Below are 22,118 nucleotides of genomic sequence, written 5' to 3' on the forward strand. Positions count from 1 at the left end.
ATCTTAGCTCTCCTAAATATCAAATAAACCTTTAAGCTTGAAAGAATGATCGAATTAGATCTTTATATCACCATGTTGGAATAAGTTTCCCTATGGTTTAGTCATCCACTCATTTCCTATATCAATGTTTCTTTCAAATTTGAAGCTTTTAATGGAAAGTTAACAATTAACCGTGCCTCTAAAATATAAATTTTTTCGAAGCTTTTAACGGATCGTTAACTTATGGCACAATGATTAACGTATAATTTGATGTGAAAAAATGTTAATATTTTTTTTTAAATCGCACTTCATAGACAATTTGATCTGACTCATAAACATCTCTAATCCGAATAAGAATCTCATGCTTTCCATTCTCTCAGTATACACTAGAATTAAAAGAAAACAAATATTGAAGTTCCTTTGGGAAAAGCTGAAAGGAATAATAAAAGGATAAAAAGCTAAGGCCATGCCATTGTTCTCCAATGTTCATCGAATCATCATCATCATGATATCAGTTGTTGATGCAGGAGCATCAAACCCTGACTTTATTTTACTTATTTTAATATCCAAATTTGGTTGTTTTATCACTTGGTAGAGGCAAACCAGTCCTCTATATAAGGCAGTCCCTCTATGCACAACAGTCATCGCCATCAACCCCAAGTTTGATTTAAGTTAGTGAGTTTCTTAGTTTCCCTAGAAGTTAAGCATGGCTCAAATTAAGAGGATGGAGTGCCAACTCGAGATCAAGTCCTCAGCTGATAAGTTCTTTGATGCCTACAAGACCAAAGCCCAGCTTATGCCAAAAATGGCCAATCAAGTCGTTAGAGATGTAAAACTTGTTGAGGGTAGTGGTTGGGATTCCGAGGGTTCGGTTAGACAATGGTATTTTGTTGCCGGAGGTAAGCTTATCAACACAAATATGTAAAACTATGGTTATCAAGATCGGACTAATTAGATTAGGAATTAATTGACGTACCGATCTAGAGGTAAGCTTTAGATCAGTTCACCTGCAGTTCAATTGATTTTTAATATTTTTTATTTTTTATAATTTTTTAATAATTTATTTAATTGAATTGTTCGGACCGACAAATCGATTACTTTAACAATTCGACTATTGATCCAATTATAAAAACCTTCAACAAAACCTCTTTCCATCACATTATTAAATATTTATGTTAGTCTCTCTTTTCTTTTCTTTTATTTTTTGAGATTTTTTAGGATCTGATAGTCATTTCAAACCTCGACTAAAATTCAGATTCGAGTTGGGTAAGACCCTTAAATGAGGTGCAAAACTCTCTTAATGCAGTTTTCCCTATCCACGAGACTTGGACCTGAAACCTTATTTAAGAGGTGTTTGATTCCTTACTGCTCAAACCAAACGAGTTGGTTATGTTAGCTATATGGATTAATTAACATATTATATTTTAAAAAATACCATTAGTTGTTTAACCAAATTAGCTTTTTTTTTTATTTGGAGCTAAATTGCGAAGGAAAGAAAATCAATTTTCAAATAGTAAATATTAACTCTATTAAAATTTATACTTACTTGATTTTCTTTACTAGTACAATTCTAAAATTGACCCATTTAATAGTAGAATAATCAATTTGAACCAACCATTATAATAGAGGGATCTGGCAAACACTTTCACTTTTTTTTTAAGGTAAGCCATAGTAGAAGTTACCCTATTATAAGTGTTTTTTTTTCTTTTTAGGTCACGCAACTATAAAATGTTACAAAATAGTCATACAATTATGGATTTTTTTTTGTCACGTAACTATGAAAAGTTACAAAATGATCATTTAACTATTCAATTTTATTTTTTTTATCACCAGCCAGATAACGTAAAGATGGAAACACCCAAAAATTCAAGATAATTAGATGACCAAGAAAGACAATTAAATACTCGAGTCACATTTTTGTACCTTTTCATAATTGGGCAACTAAAAAAAACCATAATTGAGTGAGTATTAATGTATATTTTTAATTAATGCTAATGTTAATCACTCTTACAGGTAAGCTTGAGACTTGTAAGGAAATGATGGAAAAGGTGAATGATAAAGACAGGACTATTGTTTACAAATTGGTGGAAGGTGAAATCATGAAAGCTTTCAAAAGCTGGAACTCCATCCTCAACGTGATGCCGATAGGGGAGGGAAGTTTGGTGAAATGGACTATGGAATTTGAAAAGCAAAATGATGATGTCCCTGATCCTGTCAAGTACGGCGAGTTTTTAACTACCTGGGCTAAGAATGTCGATACTTACCTTCTTAATGTCTAATTAAATAATTAAGGAAACTACATATATGAATAATTTGATCATATGTCTCGTTCTTAAATAAATTATACAAATAATCATAATAAACATGCATTTAAATATTTTATAATAGCTGATTAAGCATTAGCTTAGTTGGCAACGTTTGCTGAGTTCAAACGTACTTATGAAAGCACAAGTATGTATGTTATTGTCATGAAAATTAATGTAACCTTTGCTTTGTGTATGAAAGTACATGCTTCTCCTATGTTATATGATAATTTCGTGGTAAACACAAAAATAAATAAAAATATGCTCTCTTTTTTTGTCACAATATAAAAATAAAGTTTTGTTTCTATTTTTTTTTTACAGAAATTACTATTATTAATGTTTCGATTTTTTTAAATTTATATAATTTAATTTTAGATGTTAATGGTTGTTTTAAGGTTGCTTCTCATATTTTATTTTGAGGAAAATAATATTTTACTAAAAATAAACTGTTCAAGAAAAAAACAAAGAAAAAACACCCAGAAACCTTTAACGGGTCGTTAATTGATGGCACAATGATTAACACAGTGCTTGACGTGAATTTTTTTTTTTAAATCGCACCTCAACACAATTTGACATGACACATAAACATCTCTAATCCGAATAAGATTCCCATGGTTTTCCATCCTCTCATTCAAATTATAGTATACACTAGAATTAAAAGAAAACAAACATTGAAGTTCCTTTGGGAAAAGGTGAAAGGAAAAATAGAAGGATAAAAAGCTGAGGCCATTGTTCTCCGATTTTCATCGAGTCATCATCATCATGTCACTTGTTGATGCAGCGGCATCAAACCAGACCTCTATATAAGGCAATCTCGCTAAGCACAACAATCACCACCACCGACCCCAAGTTTGATTTAAGTTAGTGGGTTTCTTCTTAGTTTCCTAGAAGTTAAGCATGGACCAAATTAAGAGGATGGAGTGTCAAGTCCAGATAAAGTCCTCAGCTGATAAGTTCTTTGATGCCTACAAGACCAAAGCTCAGCTTATGCCAAAAATGGCTGATCAAGCCGTTAGAGATGTAAAACTTCTTAAGTGTAGTGATTGGAATTCCGAGGGTTCAGTTAGAAAATGGTATATGATTGCCGGAGGTAAGCTTATCAACACAAATATGTAAAACCATGGCTATCAGGATCGGACTGGACCAATCGTTCGAACTAATTAGATTAGGAATTAACTAGCGTACCAATCTAGAGATAGGATTTAGATCGATTGACCTCGTTTTTTATTTTTTTATTTTTTTAATGATTTATTTAATTGAATGTTCAGATCAGCGAATTGATTACTTTAACATTTCGATTACTGGTCCAATTATGAAAACCTTGTATAAAACCCTTTCCATCACATTATTAAATGTTTATGGCATAATGTTTGAATATGTTAAATTGTATATCTCTGAATTTGCATGTTTCCGTTTTGTTTTGTTTTGTTTGTGTATGAACATATGATGTTTGAATATGTTAAATTTTATATCTCTAAATTTGCTAGATTACCATGCATGTGACATTATGACGAATTTGATTTGCGTTTGTTGAATTTGTGACATATTTGTTCTGCGAAGCATGGAATTTCATGGATTTTGATTTCTGTTTTTGTATAAACTCATGTATTTGCATGTCATGTCACATTGCATGGGGCTGAGATAATATCGTAAGGAGGAAGCTCTGGCAATTTAATGATCTGCACTATCTAGTGGTTTAACCACATTTCTGTTCTGGCAGCTTGACTACATTTATGGTGGCTCGACCACAGATATCTGTTATGGCAGCTTAGCTGCAATATAGTGGCTTCACCACATATATCTGATCTAGCAATTTAACTGCAATTCTAGTGGCATTGTCCATAGTTATTTATTGGTGTGTTGGATGGATGAGTTTTGGGGAACTCTAATTTGGTGTGTAGCAAAGTTGGGTAGGAAGTTTTCTGAAAAATCTGCATTTTGTTTTCTGAAAATATTGCATTCACGTAATCATGCATGCACGGTTTTTCCATGCAAGTTTGTTGAAATTCTCTGCAATGTTTGATTGGTATTTATGTTATTTGTGTTTTTGTTTGGGTTTAGTTACACACTAAGCTTATTAGCTCACTCTTCTGTATTGATCTTTTCAAGTAATCAGCTAATTTAGGATCGGACAGCATACGGGAGCTCAAATTGGTTTTCACATAAAATGGTTTGTTTTGGTTAATAAATTGATTTTCAAAACTTTTGGCTTTTGGATTAATCTCTTGGATTTAATGTTGGTTTTGGGTTTTTGTTACTTAGTTAAAGTTATTTTGCATGATATATGTTAATCAGCAATCAATGCTAGGCTTCAAAATTAAACAAACTAAGATTTTTCCACTCCAAAAGTTCGATTTGAGTTTTACGAAAGTTAATAACATAAGTTCTAGAATATGCTTAATCGGCTGGATTAAACATTTTCACTTGTCAAAATTACAATTTTCTAATATTAACTTCGAAATTTTCGGTTGCAAAGTTTTATTAAGAATTACAAGTTTTACGAAGCAAGTGACTTAAGGGTTATGTTTTCATAAAGCTGGGTTTTTAGTTAACAATTAATAAGTTCACATAAACATTTTAAGAAATTACAAATTTTCTTGTCAAGGAATTGTGACGAGTTTTTATAAACATTGATTTTTTATTTCATAATAAGACACATTCAATAAAGTAGAATTTTTACGTACCAGTGTAACCTTCCAGATTTGCTTGTAACGTTTAGGCCAGGTTTAGGGTGTTATAATTCTGTTAAATATACGATTGCATGTTCAACATGCTTACTGTTCAGATTCTGTATTTGTATGCTATGTCACGTTGCATGGGGTTGAGATAATATTTTAAGGAGAAAGTCTTGGCATTTTAATGATCTATATTATCTGGTGATTTAATCACATATCTGTTATGGCAGCTTGACTGCAATATAGTGGCTTGACCACGTATATCTGATCTGGTAGTTTAACTGCAACTCTGGTGGCATTATCCATAATTATTTATTGGTGTGCTTTTGGATAGACGAGTTCTGGAGAACTCAATTTGGTGTGTAGTGAAGTTGGGTAGGAAGTTTTCATAAAATTCTACATTATGTTTTCCGAAAATTTTGCATTGACATAACAATGAATGCACAATTTTGCCCATTTGAATGTGATGAAATTCTCTACGATGTTTTAATCTGTTTATTATGTTATCTGTGTTTTTGTTTGATTTAAGTTACACATTGAGCTTTATAGCTTACCCCTTTTCATTTCACCATTTCATGTAATTGACAGAATTAGGAATGGGCGACATTTGGGAACTCGGATTTGTTTTCTCGCATAAAATAATTTAAATTATTAATAATTAAAATATTCTGGACTTTTGATTTTTGACTAATTTTGGATTAATTTCACTTCCAAGTTTTTGTGGTGGGTTTTTGTTATTTAGTTAAAGGTTTCTGCATGAATTTTGTTAATTAAAATAAATGTTTGGTTTTTAAAATTTAACAAGCTAAGGATTTTTCGCTGTAAATTGTAAATGAGTTTAATGAAAGTTTCAGAATATGCTCAATCGGCAAAATTATACATTTTCACTTTCGAAACCACAGTTTTTAAATTATCAACTCCAAAAGTTCCGCTGCAAAGCTAAGTATCAAATTAAGAGTTTTTCCGTAAAATAAATAATTTTTGCACATGATTTTCTAAAGAAAAATATATAAGATTATTGCCAAAAATAATATTTTCAAATCACATGATTTCCAAAGATAGCTTTTAGTTTGGGTTTTCAAACGAAAAGCTTAATACCTCAAGATCTGGCCATAATGACTAGGCAGGGTTTGGGGTGTTACACCAAGTTTGATCAAGTAATGTCGATTGAGTCTTAGGGCTAGTTTAGCATTACTTTTGAGAAATGCTTTTAAAAAGTAATGTGGAAAAGTGATTTTGAGAACTATCTTTGAAAAGTTTGGTTTAAGATTTAAGTATTTAGTATTGCTAGCAAAAAGTGCTTTTGAGAAATAAAATGTCTATTTTAGACTTGGTGTTATAAAGTAATAAATATGCATTTAAATAATGTTCAAATTAGTTAATATTATGATATCTTAGTAAGAATATAAAAAATAATTTATTATAATTTATTTTTAATATTTTAATATATGAAATATAAATTTTAAATATTTTTAAAAAAATTAATATTAATTATTCATAAAATTTAATTCGAATATATAAACTATATTTTAAATAATAAAATATAACCAATAAAATTTAAAAATATAATATTATATATATAAAGTAAATTTTAACAGGAAAATAATTACATACAAAATATAAATATTATATAAAATATATTATAAGGGTTAAAACTATCATTTGGTCCAAAAGCAATTTTATCAATAGCAAAAGCTAAAATAAATGTTTTTATCTTTAGGTTCAAAAGCACTTTTCAAAAGTACTTCTGACTCCACAAGTTGTTTGTTTAGCCTTGCTTCTTGCTTGAAAAGTGCTTTTGACCCCAAAAGCACTTTTAAAAAGTAATGCTAAATAAAGCCTTAGCTCAATTGGCATGAGCATTGTTGTCAATGTAGGAGGATGTGGGTTTGAGTGCGTTGAAGCGCATTATCCTCATATTTATGTGTTGGGGGGAGTTATAGACAGTTCTAGACATTGTGTCAAAAAGAACAGATATAATTATAACCTATAATAAGATTGTTCAAAAAAAATTTAATCAAGTGGTGATTGGGATGTTCCATCACAATATGGCATTTTGATTTCGATGCGTTACATAATTATATATTTATGTTATTCTTTTTTTCGTTTTGGAGACACTCTTTGTTGTTATGTAGCGATATTCAATCTCGATTAAATATGGACTCAAGTTAGGTCAAATCCTTAAAGAAAGGATAAAGCTCTTCAAATGCAATTTTATTTATCAACAAGACTTAAACTCAAAATATTACTTAAAAGAGTATTGAGTTCTTTATCACTTAATCCAATAGGAATTGGTTATGTTAGTTCATTTTTTTTTCTTTGTTAAAGTATTTGGCATGTCCCTATATTATAGTCTCAGTAGGGTGAGTTCAGTTCGATTCGATGGAATTTTTTGAATTGTTCTTAATAATTCAATTCGGTACGGCTCAATTCAGTTCGCAATTTTTCATATTAATTTTTTATTTTGGGTTTTTGAACTTATTTTGACAAAAATGTGGCTTGTTTTATGGATTTTTGAAAATTATTTAATAAATTTTCAATTTTTTTACATAAATATTTCTAAAAAATAATAATTTTTGAAGTAAATAAAAAATAATCAATAATTCTTATATGAATTTTTTAAAAATTATATTAAAATTTCAATTTAAACTCACTATTTTAAAAACAAAATATTTATTTTTACATCATAAAAAGTTTAAATTAATTGTTAGTTAAATAAAAATAGAATTTGGTTCAATTTGGTTAACCACATTTTTAACTCGTATGCTATTAACCGTCAAAACACCTCGGTTTAAGTTAATTTCTCGTTTTTTCTTGTTCAGCCCTAGGATCGGTTTAAATTAATTTATATACCATTAAATGGATCACTTTAGTCTTTATACTAGTAAAAAAATCAAATAAAACAAAATTAAATTATTTTTTTTAAATGCCTTCATTGTTTAACAAAATTAATATTTTTAAAGCTTTTATAGATATCCAAATTAAGTATTTTATTTAGAGTTGAATTGTAAATGAAAGAAAATTAATCTTCATATCATTTTTTAAAATAGTTAATATTAACCCCATTAAAATTTAGTCTTATTTTATTCTTTTTATTAATACAGAGAATAAATTAATCTATTAATAGTAGAGAGACTGATTTGAACTCATCCATATAATAATAGGACCTGACTGATACTTTTACCTTCTTTTTTTTATATAAATGCTTAGAACTATCTATAGTTCCAAACCCTAAAATAGGAGGACAAACGCACTTGAACCTGAATCTTCCTATATTGATAATAATGCTGATTCCAACCGAACTAAAACCTAGTTGATAATTTTACCATCTTTTTAAATTAAGGGTCTGTTTGATTGCCAGTAAAATATTTTCCGTAAAATGATTTTAGGAAAATATTTTTCTTTTCTGTAAAATGATTTACTGGAAAATATTTTCTGGTGTTTGATTGAATCTGTGTAAAATATTTTCAGCTGTTTGGCAGATTTCCTAGAAATATTTTTCGAAAAAATTGTTTTTACATATATTGATATATATTAATAAATTTTTATATTTTAAATTATTTTTACATATATTGCAATGATTTATTTATAATAATACTCAATTATTAAGCTACAATATTAATCGTTATAAATTGAAAAAAATTAATATCAAATAAATTATTTGTAATTGTGTTAAAAAAACAAGTATTGAATAATTAAAAAAACAAGTTACTGGAAAATCGATAAACAGAAGCAATTTTATACCGGAAATGAAGGAAGGAATGAAGGAGGCGATAGAGAGGAGAGCACGGAAAATGTCTTACGGAAATTGAAAGGGTAAGACATTTTCCCTAAAATGTAACCCATTTTCCCTTGTTTTGGAGTTCATTTTCCAAATGGAAAATGTTTTCCGCCAATCAAACGCTGGAAAAGTTGGAAATGATTTTCCGGAAAATCAATTCCTTCAATCAAACAGACCCTAATGCTAATAATAATGGTTGTTGCTCTCTTTTAGGTAAGCCCGAGACTGCTAAGTAAAAAAAAATGGACGATAATAACAAGACAATCGTTTACAACGAGATGGAAGGTGAAATCATGAATGCTCACAAAACTTTTTAAGTCCACCGCTAACGTGATGCCAATGGAGGAGGGAAGCTTGGTGACGGCTCTGATTCTATCAAGTACGGCAAATTTTTGACCAATTGGTTTAAGAATGTCGATACTTGTCTTCTCAATGTCTAATTAAGTAATTAAGAAAACAACATATATCAATAATTTAATAATATGTCTCGTTCTTAAATAAATTAAAATAAACTATATGAATGAATTATCATAGTAAAAACGAACTTTAATATTTTATAGTAGTTGATTAAGCTTTAGTTTAGTTAGCATTGTTGTAATCGCAACAATAAAGAGATTGTGAGTTTAAATGCATTTATGAAATCACATGTTTTATGCATTTGTCTTATTGCTAATGTTTATGATGATAATTAACGTAAGTACCTTTGCTTCGTGAATGAATTGTGATAAAACACAACAAATAAACAAAACTAAACACTAAATTTGAAAAGTGAGACGGTTTTAAATATTGAACTCCAAGTTTGACTCTATTTCAAATCAATCTAATCTTTTTACCCATTTTTTTTAAAATTTAATATTTTTATCTGAACTCTCCTAAATATCAAATAAACCTTTAAGCTTGAAAGGATCATCGAGTCGTATCTTTATATCACCATATTGAAATAAGATTCCCTACAGTCATCCACTCATTTCCTATATCAATGTCTCTTTCAAATTTGAAGCTTTTAATAGAAAGTTAACAATTAATCGTGCCTCTAAAATATAATTTTGTTCGAAGCTTTTAACGGATGTTAACTTATGGCACAATGGTTAACGTATAATTTGATGTGAAAAAATGTTAATAATTTTTTTTAAAATCGCACCTCATAGGCAATTTGGTTTGACTCATAAACATCTCTAATCCGAATAAGAATCTCATTGTTTCCATTCTCTCAGTATACACTAGAATTAAAAGAAAACAAATATTGAGGTTCCTTTGGGAAAAGCTGAAAGGAATAATAAAAGGATAAAAAGCTAAGGCCATGCCATTGTTCTCCAATGTTCATCGAACCATCATCATCATATCAGTTGTTGATGCAGGAGCACCAAACCCTGACTTTATTTTACTTATTTTAATATCCAAATTTGGTTGTTTTATCACTTGGTAGAGGCAAACCAGTCCTCTATATAAGGCAGTCCCTCTATGCACAACAGTCATCGCCATCAACCCCAAGTTTGATTTAAGTTAGTTAGTTTCTTAGTTTCCCTAGAAGTTAATCATGGCTCAAATTAAGAGGATAGAGTGCCAACTCGAGATCAAGTCCTCAGCTGATAAGTTCTTTGATGCCTACAAGACCAAAGCCCAGCTTATGCCAAAAATGGCCAATCAAGTCGTTAGAGATGTAAAACTTGTTGAGGGTAGTGGTTGGGATTCCGAGGGTTCGGTTAGACAATGGTATTTTGTTGCCGGAGGTAAGCTTATCAACACAAATATGTAAAACTATGGTTATCAAGATCGGACTAATTAGATTAGGAATTAGTCGACGTACTTTAACGATTCAACTATTGATCCAATTATAAAAACCTTCAACAAAACCCCTTTCCATCACATTTTTAAATATTTATGTTAGTCTCTCTTCTCTTTTCTTTTCTTTTTTGAGATTTTTCAGAATCCGATAGTCATTTCAAACCTCGACTAAAATTTAGATTCGAGTTGGGTAAGACCCTTAAATGAGGTGCAAAACTCTCTTCATGCAATTTTCCCTATCCACGAGATTTGAACCTGAAACCTTATTTAAGAGGTGTTTGATTCCTTACTACTCAAACCAAACGAGTTAGTTATGTTAGTTACATGGATTAATTAGCATATTATATTCAAAAAAATACCATTAGTTGTTTAACCAAAAAAAATTTTTTTATTTGGAGATAAATTGCAAAGGAAAGAAAATTAATTTTCAAACCGTAAATATTAACTCTATTAAAAAACTTTTTAAAAAGTAAAAATTATTTAAAATATTAATTTGATAAATAAAATATTTTTTAAAAGCCCACAAAACTTAAAAGCATATTCAAATTTCGTTTTTCATTTTTATTTTATAAATATTAATTTAGTTGTTATACCTCTAGTCTTGTTCACTAGTATTTGTCAAATTTGTTGAGTGTTGGGAACCACATCTATCCACAATCACTGACACCAATAACCCTTACTCTGAACCCCTTGATTTTCACATCTTCTGTTGTTGCGCCATCAAATTACGAATTAGTTGTGGAGTTGTCAACATAGCCTTCCACCTACTCGGCCTCTAAAACCTCATCCTCGCCTATATATCCCTAATCATGCCGCATCCTCAAACTCAACATATTCTCTAGGCAACAACCTAAAGACTTCGATTCTTACCCTTTTTAACCTCATGCTATAGTTTTTGACCCAACATGAATATGTTGGTCGTTAATGTTGAAAAAAAGGAAAAAGTTGCTTAAGTTTTCTTCATGGTTTCTTCCCTTAATTTGTTTTATTTATAAAATTACTATTTTAATAAATCAATGTCATGTTAGAAAATAAGAAAATTAGATATTTATTTATAAATATTTTTATAACTTTATATGTATTTTATTTAAAAAAAAGAACTTTTAAATATATTTTTTATTTTTAAATTTTTTTAAAAGTTTTAATTTCTAAAAATCAATATTAATTTGATAGGATGTGTAAAATTATTGGTTGCATTTATTGATTTTTTTTATAATTAAGATCAAATTGATAGAATCTCTAAATATTGGAGGGATAATTTTGTTATTATATCAATAAAAAAAAGGCCAAATCAACATTCCATTTGAGATTTAACAGAGAGACCAAATGATAAAAATAGAAATAAACTAATAGTTGAATGACTATTTATAAAATTTACCCACATTTTTTCCAAAGATAAAACAGTTATCGTTTAATTCTTAGTAACCCTAAAATCCCTAAGCTTCTCTTCTTCTAACACAGTGACATCACTAATTTAAACAAGGGTAAACTACGCTACAAGTCACTCAACTATTGCTCTCTCTTTTTTTGTCACTCAACTATCAATTTTTTTAATTTGTTCATTTAACTAATTGAGATTCTTTTTTTGGTCCCTTTCCATTAAGTGCCGTTGATGGGTGGGTGAATTGGCAGTTAAAAAATCGATATAATAACACATTTAACCCTTAACTTTTATATATTATATCAATTTAATCATAATTTTAAAAATAATCCTAAAAATTTGCAAATAATTTCAATTTGGTCCTCAAAATTTACCTTTCTTCTTCCACTTGTCCCACCGCCACTATCATTGTTGCCTCCACCTCCACTTTCACCTTTCTCCTGTTTGGTTTATACAGAGTTAGGTGGAGCCTCGCCCCACTTGGGGACAGAGTTGCATAAACAGTAAATTAATAACAATATTGATATCTCAGCAATTAGAAGATTGCAATTGATTGTTAATTTATTGCCCAACTGTAAGAAACAACCTTTTCCAATTTTCTTTATTTATTATAAAGCAGGGTCATCTTCATAATCAGTTGCCCCACTTGGAGGAGGAGGTGGAGGTATCGACGGTAGTGGAGATGGGGAAGCGAAAGAGGAAGGTAAATTTTGAGGATCAAATTGAGATTAGTTGTAAATTTTGAGGGTTAATTTTTTAAAATTGTAAATAAATTGACATAAAATGTAAAAATTGAGAGCTAAATTTATTGTTATATTGATTTTTCAATTGCCATGTTACCCTCCTGTCAATCGCACTTAACGGAAATGGACAAAAGAGAACAATCTCAATTAGTTGAGTGACCAAATTTAATAAATTGATAGTTAGGTGACCAAAAGAGAAAAGGGGCAATAGTTGGGTGACCAAATTAAAAAAATTGGTAGTTGGGTGACCAAAAAAGAAAAGGACAATAGTTGGCTGACCTATGTTGTAGTTTACCCTTTAAATCAAAATTTCCCACAAGCGAGATCACTTTTTTATGAAACGAAACCCTAGATCACTACCGTAACACATGATCAAAATTTCCCAATTCGATTGAAAGCCCCGAAACCCTAACATTTTTTGCAATGATTAGAAGAATACTCCCTTCAATATCCTCAGTTTCTTCTCATTTCCTCAAGACCAAACCCATCTGCAGCCCATCACCACTCCACCATTTCCATTCTCTGCAATCTCTCCAATGTTCCAACCCCATTAACAAAAATGGGTCATTATGGTTTCAGGGTATTAGGTCTTATAGTCTTTTGAGCTTGAATGATCTGAGAGACAATGTTCCCAGAAAACAGAAGACGAGGAAAGGGAGAGGGATTGGGTCTGGTAAAGGAAAAACGGCTGGGAGAGGACATAAAGGACAGAAAGCTAGAGGTAATGGCAAGTTGGGATTTGAAGGAGGGCAGACCCCTATGCGGCGGCGTTTGCCTAAACGCGGCTTTAAGAACCCTTTCAGCCTCACTTTTCAGGTACCATTTTTCTTTATTTTTTCTTAGATATTTTGTAAATCTGAAGGGATACTTTTCTTTCTAGAAGTTTTCTTTCGTTGCATTTATATGAAATATATGTTGAATTAATGTCCCCTTTCTCATGGCTTATGTGTTATGTTTATTTGATACTGAAAATATGCAATTTCAAATATATATGTATATATGTAAATGATGGAATTTCCTATATGGATGGTAACTAGTGAATTTGCAAGTGAAATGCAAGTTCTTGCCTTAGTCCATTTTGTGGGGAGAAAGTATTAAGAGTAGAAAACATGCGCATTATTATGGTTGTTCCTTGCTACAGTGTTTCTCTTGACTTGTGTATTATGTTTATTTGAAGAAAGGGAATTGTATGTAAATGTTGAAGTTTGCTAATTGGTTGGTAACTAGTGAATTTGTGAGTGAAATGCTAGTTCTTGCTTTCTCCTTCTTTGGGGGAATGAATTAAGAGTAGAAAACATGGCACATTATCATGGTTGTTCCTTGCTACACTTTTCTACTTGGCCAAAAGATGAAAATGAATCAGCTAGACCAGGATTTCTACACACTTTATCAATCCGCACCTCAATGCGATTGCATGTTGAACTTATTTTACTCATAAGTTAGAAAGGAAGGAGAATTATTTTCTCATAGTTTTCGCATTTTGAGGTTTGATCTATCATTGCTGCTGGATATTGGGATATGTATTTTGATTCTCCTATAACCATCTTACGAGCTGATGTTTCTTTGGGTTATTTGTTACTTTTAAAAAAGTTTTCTTTTCTTTTTTAATCCTTTGTGCAAACTCATATATAGAGGCCCAACATAATTGAAGTTCTAAAGGGAAATGTGCTATTATACTTTTGCCAGTTGATATCTCCAATATGGTATCATGTGAGATGGAAATTTATGTATTGATTATCTTGAATGCTTGTAGTCAGCTTTGCCGTGGATGATGTTCATTTTACATTTCTTTTAGTCCATGGAGGTTTCTATCTTGTTTAGCTACTTTAACACTACCTTTTTAAGGAATAAATAAGTTAGAATTTCCGTTCTGTACTTTTTTGGCATTGAGAATTAATTCTTGTGTTGATGTTCATGACAACGAGAAAATTTGCGTACTAATTGCCAAGCTTTTTCTCTTCACTTGTTAAATTACTTGTACATTCGTTTTTCCGGCAGCCAGTAGGATTGAGAAAAATTGCCAAGCTTATAAATGCTGGGAAGATAGATTCTCATGAATTGATCACGATGAAGACACTCAAGGTAGAGTTAACTCTTGCTCTGATATTCAAAGTTAAATCACCTTTTAAGGGTAATGTTCGCACTAATTATTGCTGTTACGTAGGATGCTGGGGCCATCGGGAAACAGATAGAGGATGGAGTAAGGTTGATGGGTCGTGGTGCTGAACAGATCAAATGGCCAATTCATCTCGAGGTAAAAGATTTGACTTAAATCGTTCATGTTACACTGCTGACTTGTCATTTCTTCTTCTTAGCCCTTTTCAAATTAACTTATGTTGGTTTAGAATAATTAAAAGAACCGCGCATCATCTAATGTATTTATTAATTCTACTTGCACGTTATCTTTTATAGGTTTTACTTTCGGATAGATCAATCACACTTATAGACTTCTAATCTTTTACTAGTGTTTTTCGGGTGCTAGTTAAATATGTTCTGTGATGTTGAATTGAGTGAACCTTTAGATTCCGTGTGTCGATTCATTATGCATGTGTTTCCTTTTCTTGATTGATTGGAACCGGGAAAAGGAGTCGATCTGACTGTTGAAATTTACAGGTGTCAAGGGTGACTGTTAGAGCAAAGGAAGCAGTCGAAACTGCGGGTGGATCTGTGAGGAGAGTTCATTATAACAAATTAGGGTTGAGAGCTTTGCTCAAACCCGAGTGGTTTGAAAAGAAGGGTAGGTTGTTGCCAAAACCAGCCAGGCCTCCTCCGAAATTGAAGGATAAAGTTGACAGCATTGGCCGCCTGCCTGCTCCAACAAAACCTATCCAGTTTTTCACTGAAGAGGAGCCAGCTACCTCTCCTGCTTTGTAGACAGATGCTCAGTTTGTTGGTTGAACAGCAAGATTGATATTCATAATGAGTTATTTTGCGATCAGATTTTGTTTTCTCGGACTCATAGTGTTGTGGATTTTCCGTGTTTCAGAGGAAACTAATCAATACATGCAATCCCTTTCCATGTCAAGAAAATAAGTGAAAAAAAATTCTTTGCACTCGGTTTGATCACATCAATCTTTGACTTGTGTTTCGCACTTGATTCAGAATCTGGAAAACGCAAGTTCATCTCCATGATTCTTATCCATTTGAATCTGGCTGCCTGATCTCTCTCCTTGTGATCGAACTTGGTGGTTACATCCGGTGCAAGAGACGATGAACTTGTGAATGGAATTTCGTCTTTGTTCTGTGAAAAATTCTAATGTAGCTGAAATTACAGGGCGTATTGCAGCATCACAAGCAAACTTAAAAGAACTGAATATGAAATATAGGAAGAATAATTATGAATGTCGAAAAGATTAATATTTATAGATCATAAAATAGAGGATACATAGATCATACAAAAAAATCTATATATTTATATTATATGTATAAACTTTCTAGTCTTACAATTATACTAACCGATTGGAGGATATTATACACTTACGAACATTTGCATCAATTATTACAATAATCGATTCAACTATTAATTCAATTTATCATAAAATTTATAAATTATAAAAATTAAATTAAATATTTAAATTCTGGACAAGTGATTTTATATCGATTCAATCTTCTTTCAATTTGTTAATAACATAAGTTTCGGATTTAATTGATTGGTGTAATTCGATTCAAATGTTGATGAAAATTTAGAAATATTTTTCGTTGAAATTAATTAAATAAGACAAATATCAGAAAATAGCCTAAAATAAAATCAGTAACGGTGTAAAGCGCAAAGCCGCAAAAGCCCTACCCGTTGCTACTTACTGTTACTTCATCTTCTTCAGTACGATGTAGTTATGGAGCAAAACACATCCTACACTTTGTTTATTTATTTATTTTAACAATAATAACAATAAAAGTTCGACAAAAAATGTTGGCTTGTGGCGGCTCTCGCATCTCTCATCAAAATTTGGGTTCACGATTTTGCTCCACCGGAATCTTTCACCTCTCTTCTTTCACGGTTAAACCTCCCTCCTCCGCTGCCGCCACCGTCGCCGCGATTGTTGATAATAATTCTCATAATCCTCGATTTCATCCTCGATTTGTTTCTTCCTCTAGTCTTCAATCCAAATCCGCCGGCGACATTCCTTTTCCCCCCGTCTCCTTCAGGTTCCCTTTTTTCTTTTACTTTTTTAACAAGTAATTTCAGCTTCTCTGGTGTACATAATTTTAGCAGTTTGCTTTAATCTCTTTTTTTTTCAATCAATTTAATTAAATGGGTGTTCAAATTTGACGTAGGGTTCCTTTTTTATTTGAATTGGTTGTATTAGTTTTTTTGTTTTTCGAAGCATCTAAATAAATTTTATTTTTGTGTAAAGCCAACGAGAAGACGAGCATGAGAAGCCCTCTGAAGCACTATCCTCAGTGGCAGGTTTCTTTTCATGTTTTTCTCCACTTCTATTTTACCATAACTCATATTTTTGTGTTAGTATACTTATGTCATGTGTTGATATTAGGAGGGACAGTGGCATTGGGAAAATTTGATGCTCTTCACATTGGTCATAGAGAACTTGCAATTCAAGCATCAAAGGTTGGAACCCCATACCTTTTATCATTTGTAGGAATGGCTGAAGTTCTTGGTTGGGACCCTAGGTAAAGTTAATATAAATACACATATACATGCATATAATGTTTGTGTAATGCTGTAAAGCTTTTTGTCTATTTTCGTTTCGTTACACTGAAGCCTAGTATGGTTTTGGACAGGCCACCCGTAGTTGCACAATGTGATCGTGAGCGTGTTCTTTCCTCTTGGGCTCCATATTGTGGTAATGTGGCTCCCAAGGAATTCCAGGTACAGTTTATGAGCGTTAGGCATCTTAGTCCGAGGCAGTTTGTAGAGAAGTTAGCGAGGGAGCTCGGAGTTTGTGGAGTTGTGGCAGGTATACTAAAAGCTATTTCAACTCTTAGGATTTTGTTTATCTCGATATTATCGAGTAAAAGCTTGATCCGGATAATTTGAAATAGGTCGTTTCGATGGCTAATTGTCACAGGTGAAAACTATCGCTTTGGCTATAAAGCTGCTGGTGATGCCTCAGAATTGGTGAGACTCTGTGATGAGTTTGGTATGGGTGCTTACATAATAAATTCTGTCATGGACAGGCACCAAGATGCAAGAAATATGAACCGTTTAGATTTAAAAGACAGGGGACAAGTATCATCTACCCGTGTTCGGCAGGCTTTAGCTGAAGGTGACATGAAATACGTGTCAGAGCTTCTAGGCCGCCCGCATCGTTTATTATTGACGATTAAAGACTGGGAAAGCTTAACTAGTACTAGCAGTACACAAAGGATGTCAGCACCAAGATCTTCTTTGCTAAATCTACCACCAAAAGATGGTTTTTACGAGAACTGTTCTCTTTTATTTGGAGAACAAAATGCAGTAACATGTAGAGTGTCTATCGACACATCGCATATCCATCTAGAGATGGATCGGGTAGATTTTTGTGATAATGACTATTCTCAAAAATCACAGGTCTTGGGTATTGAATTTGGTGAATTAAAGAGTTAATTTCGTTTAGTTCATTTCAGGAAAGTACTTGATGGGTGAGAACTCTCAGCCATGTTTAAGAGCAATTACCATATACGTATATCCCCCATATGAGAGGATCTGTATTTCTTTATCAGTTAAATCATTGAATATAGGATTCATATCAAATTTGTTATGGTGGAAATGAATTATGTTTTCCTCTCGCAGGAACTGCTTTCATTCAATCATATTGATTAGTTAGCTGACTCGAAATTATTTCTGAATTTGTATTGGCTTTGAAGGATCTCATCTATCGGTACCTTCACAGTATAGGTGAGTGCGTGTGAATCTTTAAATTTATTGCTTGGTTTTTGTTTCTAATGAATCTTTCAGTATGCTTTCAGTCAATTGATGGTTTGAAGGAACGAAAAGCAAGTTCATGGATGACGTATAACTTTTACGGGTAAAGTTGGGAAACCATATATATCCTGTAGTTTACTTCTGGTCTTTAGGACTAGCCTTGTTTTCATTTGTTATTGAGAACATTATTTATTTATAGGTTGGTAATCGGCTTCGCAAGTTCTTAGGCTTCATTGATTCACTTTAAGTATATAGTTTACTCGAGAATGGAGTATTTGAAAGTTAATTTAGAATTTGTGTTGATTAGTTCTTGTGAACAAGTCTGCTCTTTATGCTTGTTCAATATGCTTATGCATGCAGTTATTTGTTCGTGTTGCTGATAAAACAGCATGGAGTTTGTTACTTATAAGTCATCTTTTGCTCTTAAGAGTAAATGACATTGTTATTACTATCATTGAACCACAAGTGAAGTGACAAAGTACTTATATTCAAGTCTTTATTTGACATCAATTTTGGGTTTAATTTTTGGACCCCTTATCCTTACCCCCTTATAGCCCAAACGCAGTCGATAAATATAAGGGTAAATTATTAGGGGTGAGCAAAATTCAATTCGACTCGAAAAAATCGAAAAAAATTCGAATTTCGAGTTAAACAAATCGAGTTATTCGAGTTAATCGAGTTATTCAAATCAACTCGAATTTTTTGTTCAAATTTCGAGTTCGAATCGAGTTGAGTTTTCGAATTCGAATAACTCGAATAATTCGAATATGAAACTATAATATTTTACATTTTTACCCTAAACTCCCGAACTTTTTAACATTTCTCTCAAAACTTTTACTGCTTCCCACTTTTCCTCCAAAACTTTTACTCTCTTCCCCTCCCAACCCCCTAATTTACCTAAAATCCATTTTCCACCAAAATTTTACTTTCCATTTACTTTTTCTCAAAATTTTACTCCCAAAACTCTCAAAACTTTTTATTTTCTCCTAAAATTTTTACTCCCTCCCACTTTTCCCCTAAAATTTTTATTCTCTTCCCATCCCACCTCTCATTTACCCCAAACCCTCCCCCTTCCAATTTTTTTTTAATATTTTCCCTCCAAAATTTTATTCCCCTATTTACTTTCCCTCAAACTTTTATTCTCCAAAACTTTTTATTTTTCCCCTAAACTTTTACTTCTCACCTTTTACTCTCAAATAAAAAATCAAATTTATCCAAAAAAATCACTAAATATAAATAGTAATAATTTTATTTATATATACTATTTATATTATTAAATTAAATTTCACATTTTATATTATTTATATTATTGAATTATTTAGTCATATTGAATATTTATATTAAAATTGAATTCTTAATTATGCCATAAAATATTCGTGTTAAAATTTTATATTGGTATCAATTTCACATTTTATTTTTAAAATAACTTTTATTAAAAAATCATAATTTTATATTTAATATATTTTTAATTCTAAAATACATAGTGACAAGAATTTGAAGATAATTGAAACAACTAAGCAAACAAATAAGCTAACCAGTATATAAAAAATTAATAAGTAAATTATAAGGTGATGAAAGTTAATAAAAATTTTGATTAAGGTGGACAAATTTTATTACGATGGGTGACAATGTTTACAAGGACCCAAAATTATTTTTTAAAATTTAACTCGAACAAATATATTCGATTTTCTATCTCACTCGACTCAAGAAAACTTTAAATAAAGTTAAGATGATAAAATGAGATTCGAAAACTCGATTAACTCAAAAAATTTTTATTCGATACGATTCGATTGAATGCTCACCCTTATAAATTACATTAGTAGTCACTCTTATTTTTTGGTCATCCAACTATGAAAAGTTACAAAATGGTCACTTAATTATGTTTTTTTTTTCTTTTTTGGTCACCAAACCATGAAAAGTTACAAAATAATCACTCAACTATGTTTTTTTTTCTTTTTTTATCATGAGTAGACCTGTCCATGGGCCGGGCGGCCCGGCCCGGCCCGACGGCCCGCCCGAAATATGGGAGGGTTTGGGTAAAAATATAGGCCCGAAATATGGGCTTGGGCAAAATTTTAGGCCCGTTTAAAAAATATAATAGTTTTTTATTTTAAGTTTATTTACTTTCATTTCCTTGACTAGTGTTACAAAATAATAATAATAAAACATCAAGTTTGTTTTACTAATCAAATGTTATATTTTGTTACAACAATTAATACAATTAATAATTTGATAAATTTACTAATCAAATGTTAGATTTTATTACAACAATTAATACAATTAACAATTAATAATTTGATAATTTTACTAACAATTAATTTTAATAACAATTAGTTTTAATTTTATTAAAAAAATAATTTTAATTTTAATTAAAAACGGGTCGGGCCGGGCTCGGGCCCCATATTTTTTATTCGGGCCGGGCCTGGGTAAAATCTTAGGCCCATATTTCGGTCCGGGCCCAGGCCTAGTAAATGGGCTGAAATTTTTTGTGGGCCCGGCCCGAACCCGGCCCGGCCCATGGACAGGTCTAATCATGAGTGTGTAAGTAAAAATGAAAACAGCCAAAAATTCAAGATAGTTGGGTGATTAAAAAAAAGATAAAACTGAATAATTAAGTGATCATTTTATAATTTTTCATAATCCGGTAATCAAAAAGAAAAAATAATACCGTAATTAGATGACTACTAATGTAGGGTACCGTAGATACTATGATGTCAAACACATACATATTCAGTATTTAGCTGATTTCGAGCACCTTAACTGTTAAACATCCTTGGTTTTGGTCATTTGTGGCACATTTTTAAGCATTCTCGAAGACAATACAAATATAACAATTATGACATAAATGGTACAGCGAATATAAGAATCATTCAAGTTTCATTTCTCTACATCTGCCATGTAGGAACGAAATGTCATAATCAAAAGATTCCAAAGCAGAATTGGGAAAAAAAAATGACATTAAAGAAACAGTATGGCATCCACTTAGAGGTGCTCATGGGCCGGGTCGGGCCAGGCTCGGACCGGGTCTATAAAAAATTTCGGTCTGGCCCGAAATATGGGCTTAAGATTTTGCCCAGGCTCGGCCCGAGAAAAAAATTATAAGTCCGGGCCCGGCCCGGCCTATTTTTATTTTAAAAAATTTTAAAAAGTATTTTTAAATTATTTAAAATTATTTTAAAATTAAAAAAATTTAAAAAAAAAGTATTTTAAAAATATTTTAAAATTAAAAAAAAATTAAAAAAAGTATGTAAAAATATTTTAAAGTTAAAAAAATAAATATATTTATTATATCGGGCCGGGCCGGGCCCGGGCTGAAAAAGTGGTGCCCGAGGCCCGGCCCGTTTTCTAAACGGGCCTCGTTTTTTTGCCCAAGCCCATATTTCGGGCCTATATTTTTACCCAAACCCTCCCATATTTCGGGCGAGCCGTCGGGCCGGGCCGGGCCGCCCGGCCCATGAGCACCTCTACATCCACTGCTCTTACTTAAACCTATAAAATTTTAGGTTTGTTTTTATGGTTTCGGTTTGGCTTAATTTAAAAAATAGGTTTAAAATTTTGCTTAAATTTAGTTTAAATAAAAAATTAAATCTAAGCTTGGCTCGGCCTAT

The 22,118-nt window shown here is 31.5% G+C and overlaps 3 protein-coding genes across 7 annotated transcripts; all 3 read left to right on the forward strand.

Annotated features, from left to right (window-relative positions):
- Positions 1-400: 400 nt before the first annotated feature.
- Positions 401-2,483, forward strand: LOC107898873 (kirola). The gene is made up of 2 exons (XM_016824437.2): positions 401-878; positions 1,993-2,483. The coding sequence occupies exons 1-2, from the start codon at positions 686-688 to the stop codon at positions 2,256-2,258; spliced, it is 459 nt and encodes a 152-aa protein (XP_016679926.1). The 5' UTR covers positions 401-685; the 3' UTR covers positions 2,259-2,483.
- A 9,632-nt stretch (positions 2,484-12,115) lies between these two features.
- On the forward strand, positions 12,116-15,700 carry LOC107898874 (50S ribosomal protein L15). The gene is made up of 4 exons (XM_016824439.2): positions 12,116-13,463; positions 14,646-14,729; positions 14,812-14,901; positions 15,261-15,700. The coding sequence occupies exons 1-4, from the start codon at positions 13,071-13,073 to the stop codon at positions 15,519-15,521; spliced, it is 828 nt and encodes a 275-aa protein (XP_016679928.1). The 5' UTR covers positions 12,116-13,070; the 3' UTR covers positions 15,522-15,700.
- A 672-nt stretch (positions 15,701-16,372) lies between these two features.
- LOC107898875 (FAD synthetase 2, chloroplastic) lies at positions 16,373-18,995 on the forward strand. Of its 5 annotated transcripts, none has more exons than XR_001684513.2 (7): positions 16,373-16,793; positions 17,003-17,055; positions 17,141-17,276; positions 17,388-17,563; positions 17,675-18,483; positions 18,544-18,613; positions 18,710-18,995. XR_001684513.2 is itself a non-coding variant. In XM_016824440.2 (5 exons), exons 1-5 carry the CDS (start codon positions 16,555-16,557, stop codon positions 18,190-18,192), a joined length of 1,122 nt encoding a protein of 373 aa, XP_016679929.1. In that variant the 5' UTR covers positions 16,373-16,554; the 3' UTR covers positions 18,193-18,995. The 5 variants fall into 5 exon arrangements, 1 of the variants encoding a protein (XP_016679929.1); XR_001684511.2 differs by having other exon boundaries at positions 18,555-18,613; XR_001684512.2 differs by having other exon boundaries at positions 18,544-18,995.
- The last annotated feature ends 3,123 nt before the right edge of the window (positions 18,996-22,118 follow it).

Source organism: Gossypium hirsutum, chromosome D04 (assembly GCF_007990345.1).
Source record: "Gossypium hirsutum isolate 1008001.06 chromosome D04, Gossypium_hirsutum_v2.1, whole genome shotgun sequence".
Lineage (NCBI taxonomy): Eukaryota > Viridiplantae > Streptophyta > Magnoliopsida > Malvales > Malvaceae > Gossypium > Gossypium hirsutum.

Coding starts and splice junctions, on each gene's coding strand:
- LOC107898873 (XM_016824437.2), top strand. CDS start 686: ATGGCTCAAATTAAGAGGATGGAGTGCCAACTCGAGATCAAGTCCTCA. Junction 879..1,992: donor ATGGTATTTTGTTGCCGGAG/GTAAGCTTATCA, acceptor TCACTCTTACAG/GTAAGCTTGAGACTTGTAAG.
- LOC107898874 (XM_016824439.2), top strand. CDS start 13,071: ATGATTAGAAGAATACTCCCTTCAATATCCTCAGTTTCTTCTCATTTC. Junction 13,464..14,645: donor CTTTCAGCCTCACTTTTCAG/GTACCATTTTTC, acceptor TTTTTCCGGCAG/CCAGTAGGATTGAGAAAAAT. Junction 14,902..15,260: donor AATGGCCAATTCATCTCGAG/GTAAAAGATTTG, acceptor TGAAATTTACAG/GTGTCAAGGGTGACTGTTAG.
- LOC107898875 (XM_016824440.2), top strand. CDS start 16,555: ATGTTGGCTTGTGGCGGCTCTCGCATCTCTCATCAAAATTTGGGTTCA. Junction 16,794..17,002: donor TTTCCCCCCGTCTCCTTCAG/GTTCCCTTTTTT, acceptor TTTTGTGTAAAG/CCAACGAGAAGACGAGCATG. Junction 17,277..17,387: donor GTTCTTGGTTGGGACCCTAG/GTAAAGTTAATA, acceptor GGTTTTGGACAG/GCCACCCGTAGTTGCACAAT.